General features: G+C 51.9%; 1 protein-coding gene across 1 annotated transcript in view; it reads right to left on the bottom strand.

Moving 5' to 3' along the window:
• The window catches only part of LOC104390208 (SRSF protein kinase 3-like), a 9,334-nt gene extending 5,879 nt beyond the window's left edge, over positions 1-3,455 (bottom strand). The window contains exons 1-4 of the mRNA XM_009999311.1: positions 3,410-3,455; positions 3,140-3,248; positions 2,637-2,724; positions 241-328 (exon numbers count right to left, since the gene is read on the bottom strand). Coding sequence (XP_009997613.1) covers positions 241-328; positions 2,637-2,724; positions 3,140-3,248; positions 3,410-3,455 — 331 coding nt within the window. The remainder of the gene's footprint in view (positions 1-240; positions 329-2,636; positions 2,725-3,139; positions 3,249-3,409) is intronic.
• Between the last annotated feature and the right edge of the window lie 2,955 nt (positions 3,456-6,410).

Genomic DNA, 6,410 nt, shown 5'->3' with positions numbered 1-6,410 from the left:
AGAGTCAGGGATTTGCTAACAGAGAGAAGATGCTACCACCAGCCATTTGCCCTTCACCAGAACAGCCAAGTATCTCCTGATCCAACCTTTTCCTTCCAACCATCTCCATGTGCCCAGTCCAGCTGCTGGTCTGCTCATCCTCATGGGAGCACAGCAGTCAAGTTTTACACCATCCTGTGACTCTCCAAGGCAAGCCCAGGCTTTGCTGACCCAGAGCTGCCTCTCTCAGCAGAAGGATATGGAAGCCGTTCTCTCCAATCATTCTGAAGTCATCTAACAAACAGACAATGTTTTCTCCTGCCCGGTCCTTCCTCTTCATACTGCTCACCTGAGGGGGAGGATTCCAAGAAAGCTGCAATTAGAGACATATATATACGCACTGGGACATCTTGCACCTGTTCTGTAGACTTTCTCTTCCAGGAGCTGGCACTTCATGACAGAGCCCTTGAAAACAACATCAGGAAAACCAGGCTCCAAACACACAAGCAGAGTCTGTTACCAAGGAATGAGTTTCTGTGTTGTTTAGCTCTTGACCAGGTGGGACCATTACCCTCACAGTGTCTGAATAACTGAAACCTATCCTGCCCATAGTGGCTAGCACACTTCCCACTGCTCATTTTACCCCATCTGGGCCAGAAAGTGCTTCTGCTTGTGCTGGAAGGGAATTCCCCCAAGACCCTGGCTCCCTGCTCCCAGAAGCAATGGCTGCCCATTTCCTTTGCCCTTTTGCAGCCTCTGCTCCTTGTCCTCTGAGCAGGGATGGCCCTGTCCCTCCCTGACTGAGAGTAGCAGGCTAGGACATCATCTTTTGATATCCACACCTTCCCTTCAGCAATTTCTCACAAGGGGTTGCAGAGAGGCAGACACCTTGTGATTGTCTTTGGCCACTCAAAGGCTACTTGTCCTACCAGGGTAGAAAGCACCTTCCATGCCTGGAGGAACACAGCAAAGTAGGTCTCTTTGGGCTGAAAGAGGGTTTGCTGTAGGCAAATACTTCAGAGATCTGTAAGATACAGAGTGGTGGCAGAGGGTGTGAACACAGATCTTTCATACAAGGGCCAGAGGGCATCAAAACTAGACCTGGGAGGTTAAAAAACAAAGCAGAGGAGATGGTTTTTCACACAGCATGTAGGTAATTGGTGGCAGTTCTTGTCTCAGGGGGCTGTGGGTGCTGAAGCCCACATGAGCTTGCAGGTTCTGTGAAGGTAAATCCACTGAGACTTACTGCCCACATAGACATCACCCTTGGCCCAAGGAATTTGCAGCTGGAAGCTGCTCTAGGTCTAAGGAGCACTCGGTGGGAGCAGCACCCTGTGCTTAGCTTGTCCATACACCCATCTGGATATCTGCTGCTGGCCCAGGGTGCTGGGTGGACCCCCTAGTCTGCCCAAGCACGGGTGTTGTGGTACCCCAGCTCTTGAACATCTGTGTGGTAAGATGTTTCAGGAGCTTGCTCACACAGAGCTCTGATCCTCCTGCAGCAATTCCTACTTCTTTTTTCTCTTCACAGCCATAACTGTCAAGATTTTGGTGCATTGTGCAGCTGCTGGATCCACCTGCACCTGGAGGTTTGTGCTGGCATGACAGGTGAGCAGCCCTGGAAGCAGGGGAGACCAGTTGCCTCTCTGGGCAGCTCTGCAGGCACCAACCACCCTGTGCTGCTGGGAAGAGCCCTGGGAACCAGCTGCATTCTGCTGAACGGAAGGCGTGTCTGTCTCTCAGAAAGAATTAGCCATAAGTCAAGGGTAAGGCTCTGGCTTTACACACGATTGTGCTGATGTGTAGAAAAGCAGCCCTCTGATTACATTAAATTAGTGCCACTTGGTGCTTCCTCTTGCATCACTGAGTCTGGCTTCTGTCCCTTTGGATAGGGCCTACAGATTTACAGGTGTGAACTAAACCTTTCTCAAACTGTTGCAGAAAGGCCTCAGAGTAATTTCAGATGCAAAACATAATGGCTTTTACACATCTAAAGCTGATGTAACTCTGTATTTAGGCAAACTTGAAGAACTGTAAGCACAAGCTTTCTAGAACTAGCAGGTCAAGCTGCCTTCAAAGGCAACCAGCTGAGAGCCAGATACAGGCACCTAATTACCACATGCATTAGCAAAGGCAGGAGGAAGCTTTCTGACTTCAGAGGTTTATTGCATTTTTGCTACATCCTGCATTATTTTTTTTTCAGATATTTCCTTTTACTTCAGTATTAGTGTTGGGCTAGATCAATGCCCTCTGAGCTGGGGATGACACAAACATAGCAGAAATAATCCCATCTTCTGCTTGGGAACAACATTCCCACTTTTTCCTGTTGGTTACCTACTTCATCTTTTTGCAGGTTCCTCCTATTTACTGGATTTCAAGCTTAGCTGAACAAAATAGGCTGACAGGGCAAGTGGAACACACTCACCTGTCCCAGTATGACAGAAGGTAGGAAAAGGTGCCTGTTGCAGAGGCCAGCACCGAGCCAAGGTGACTTTAATGAATTCCTATTTTTTGTTTTTGGTTTTTTTTTTTCCCATTTCCCACCTATCTCCTCAGACTGAGACCCAGAGGGAGGAGGGATGATGAGGCTGATACTCAGACCTGAACTCAGTGGCCATTCCCACAGAGCAAAGCACAGAGCCCCAGAATATACATACACAGTGGAGGAGAGCAACTTCATCCTGGGCAGCCTCAGCAAAGCTCTCCCTGCTTCTCAGGACCTTCACAGCTACCTGGTTCTTCCTCCTGGGAAATGAATCACAGATGCCAGCCAGCACATGCCCTAACAGGCAGCACCTCCCGTTCTCCCAGTCACCTAGCCCTGGGCTCTGTGGGGAGGGTGCTGCTGGCATCTGGCACCACAGCTGCCCAGGGACCAGTGAGAGGCTGGAGAGAAAAAGGCAAGAGTGCGGGAACATTGCAGGGTCCAAACGAGAAAAGCCAATGCAGATCAAGGGCTGATCCCACGTTATTTATGTTCCTTGGTTTCTGGGACCACCTCTGCTCACTGCACCCCACCAACCTCGCTGCCAGGTTTACCCCACGCTCAGGAAATGCTGAGACAGGCAGCTGCACTCTGCTGCTTCTGCAAGAGGGGCAGGTGCTGCCCAGGAGCTCAGTCACCCCTCCCCTTCTCCCTGAAAGTTGGTCAGCCCCTCACCTCATATCCTGGCACAGCCAGACGGTGGCAAAGGCGCCGCAGCCCAGCTTGTACAGGGCCTGGTACCGCATGTTGAACACCTCTCCTTCCCGCACGGGGTGGTGGCCTCCTGCAGGGACCATCACCAAGAGACATCATTGACATGCTATTGGACTGGAAGAGCAGCTGAGGACAGCTGGAAAAGCAGCTGGACAGGTCCTGGCAGCCTCCTCTAGCTTGGGAAGAGTCCAGTGCTATCTTGGCTCTGGAGCCACACACCCAAGGACTAACCTGTGCGCTGGGCTGCTGGCACCTCTTCCTGCACCCGCTCCTCCATGGCCCAGCCTTGCAGCAGATCCTGGCACCAGGTGACAGAGGCAGTGGGGAATGTCGTGGGGCACGGGTGATGTGATCTTCAGTGCTTTACTCCTTTAAAGAGGGTTGGAGAGCTGCAGGGCAGCTGTACCTCTGCTGCAGGCTGTGCACATCGATTCCCTCCTCTACCCCTGCTCTCCCCTCGCCTCCTTCCTTCCCACCAGCTTCACCAGCCCCTGGAGCCAGGCTGCTACGGGTGCTTTTGGCAGTTCACAGAGGCAGGGATTATTTTACAAGTTCAGAACAGGAAAGCTGGCAGGCTGGGGCTGGGCACGGATCCTGGGCAGGCGAGGGCCAGGTGGGAGTCTCAGGTTTCCCTGTGCCTCGTAGGGATTTTCAGGGGCTTAGCAAGGACTGTGGGATCCCCCCCCATGGCCACAGCCAGCGATCCCACCCACTCCCTGTCCCAGCTGAGGACACATCTGGGCTTTTGCTGGCAGGAGAAGCCTCACACTCCAGATGGGTGCAAAACAGAACCTGCTTTTTAACCACTGCACCAGTGCACATCTGTTCACAGCCCAGCCCCGGCTGGAGGAGGGGTTAATCACTGACCGTCCCATGACTCCCCAGCAAGAGGCTGTGACAGAGGGGGAGGCTGTTCCTGGGTTTGTTACTATGACAGCTCAAGGTACAAACAGTGAGACACTGCAGACAGACTGATGCAACTGCAGAGGGACTCAGCTGTCCCCCCTGCCTCCACAGCACCAGTGTAGAATTGGTTTCAGCACCGGTCACCTGAAATAGCAGCCCTGAGCTCATGTTGCTAATGAAACTAGAGCTGTAAGTCTGCTCTAGCTGGGGTACTCCCGACCCAGCCTTTTGTATTTTGGAAATGTCACTTGCTGTACAGCTGAAGCTTCAGGCTGACACACATTGCCAGAGCTCACGACAGGCGATAATAATCCCAGTAGACCATTAGCATGGGTAGAAGTACTGACCTTTAAATCCTTCAAATCAGGTCGCTAAACCTAAGAGCTCATCTGCACTGGAGGATTTTCAGAAATAGTTATAGTGAGCTGGGGGCGTGGTGGTGGCAGCAAGACCCACATGATGGGGAGTTGTTCTGGGACAGTGACATTTCCCAGGTGCTGAGACAGACTTTTATCTTCCTCAAAAGACTAAAGTTTCTTTCCACGTCCTAATGCTCCTCTTCCAGCACAGCAGCCAGACACACAGCCTACCTTTGGGCACCCAGCAAGCTCCCATGCTTCTAATTAAGGGTCATACTGGGCTTGAGGTTCTGATGCCATCAAGGACAACCCTAATTGCCAGAGCTGACATTGCTTCATTCACCCAAGGCCATACAGTATGTGAAAGGAGCTCAAAACCCTTCCCCCTCCTTGTATTTCCACACCTCCAACTGTTGCATTTACACTGTTCAGAATCAGTCTTTTTTAGGCATAACCCTCCAGGATACTGTGTGTCTGTATAGCCACTCTTTTCAGAAAATACTTACTGACATCCTAGCTATGGAACAGAGGTGAAATCAAGATTTTCCTTATTTGTGCACTGACTGACATCAGTAACCTTGCAAGCTCCTGCATCACAAGGTTCTCCCCAAGCCCTTCTCACTCACATCATCAGGACAACAGGGACATCTGAGAGCTAGGCAGCAGCCTTAAACATTTTATTATATCCTTCCAATTCACCTGCCAAAGGAAAACTCCAGAGTGTGTGGAGCTGGGAGTTCAATAGCACCCTTCCTAGGTGGATTGTTAGGGTAACAGGGAACTTGAGTGGGAAAGTAGGACCCAAAGACAGACTCGGACTGTAAAACACATCCTAGTGCTGATGGAAGTTTTGGGCAGCTCACCAGGCCCTGATGTCTTTCTCACCATGGAGGTGAGGCAAGTCTGTCCTTAGGCATGTGAGACTTTACCTCCATCCACCCCAGTGAGATGGATGCCCTGGCAAAGGATAAGGAGGGTTGCTATGCAACTTGGTACAGGAGAGTGAAATGCACTTTTCTAAGCTTTGTGATAACAGATAATCAATGCTTGAAAGTCCTTCACTGCTTGATGTCACACTAGAAACAACTGCTATGTTGCTATTGTAATTCAAAGCTGTCATGCAGAACCTACTGGCTCTCTGCAGACTTACACCAGGTCAGAGAACTTCAGCTCAGAAACCAACTGGTCTTGCCTGGTCTGCAGGAGCCACAGGCAGGGAGGCAGCTTTGCCTCTGGCTGGGAAAACTCCCCCTGACCTGCATGGAAAGGTGTAAGGAGCTGACCACCAGCAGTCAAGCCTTACAGTGCTCAGACCTCTGGAGTTGCAGAGCAACACACATCACCTTCTGCACGAACACAGACCCAGCAAGCCCTTGCTGAGAACAGCATCCCTGCAAGTCCCAACATGCAATGGAACAGCAGCCCTGCTCAGACTTACCCTGCAGCAGCTCACAGGCCGGGCTGCTCCCTTTGTCATCTGGCTCGTCCTGGAGCTCCCCAAAGTGAGATACCAGCTGGTCCTGCTCTCCTTTTAGGCTGTACTGCCCCGGGGAGACCAAACTCTTCTGCATCGTGGGATGGACGTGGCAAGGAGCAGGGCAGGGTATCGGATCACAGTGCTGCTTCTGGGAACAACCCTTGGCTTCTGGATAGCAGGAGGCCTAGGACAGCTGCGGTGGGTTCACTTACTGCTGGCCTCTCCCTGCCTCCCCCGGCTTCCTTGGCAGCAGGTCTGTCAGCCTGCTCTGGCTCCACAGTCTCCACAGCAACTATTTATAGAGGGAAATTCACAGCTCTACTGAGATGGAAACAGAGAAATCCTTCCCCTCTGCTCCACCATCCCCAGAAACCGTGGGGCTGCCTGGCAATTCCCACTGTTCCCAGCAGTGGATCAGCAGGACTTTGGGCCCAGCCTCGATGCTGGTCCCTGACCTGAGCCTGGCAGAGGGGACAGGCTCCCCAAACCC

Source organism: Chaetura pelagica, unplaced genomic scaffold (genome assembly GCF_000747805.2).
Source record: "Chaetura pelagica isolate M959 unplaced genomic scaffold, ChaPel_1.0 scaffold316, whole genome shotgun sequence".
NCBI classification, from domain to species: domain Eukaryota; kingdom Metazoa; phylum Chordata; class Aves; order Apodiformes; family Apodidae; genus Chaetura; species Chaetura pelagica.
This window is presented reverse-complemented; position numbering and strand designations above follow the sequence as displayed.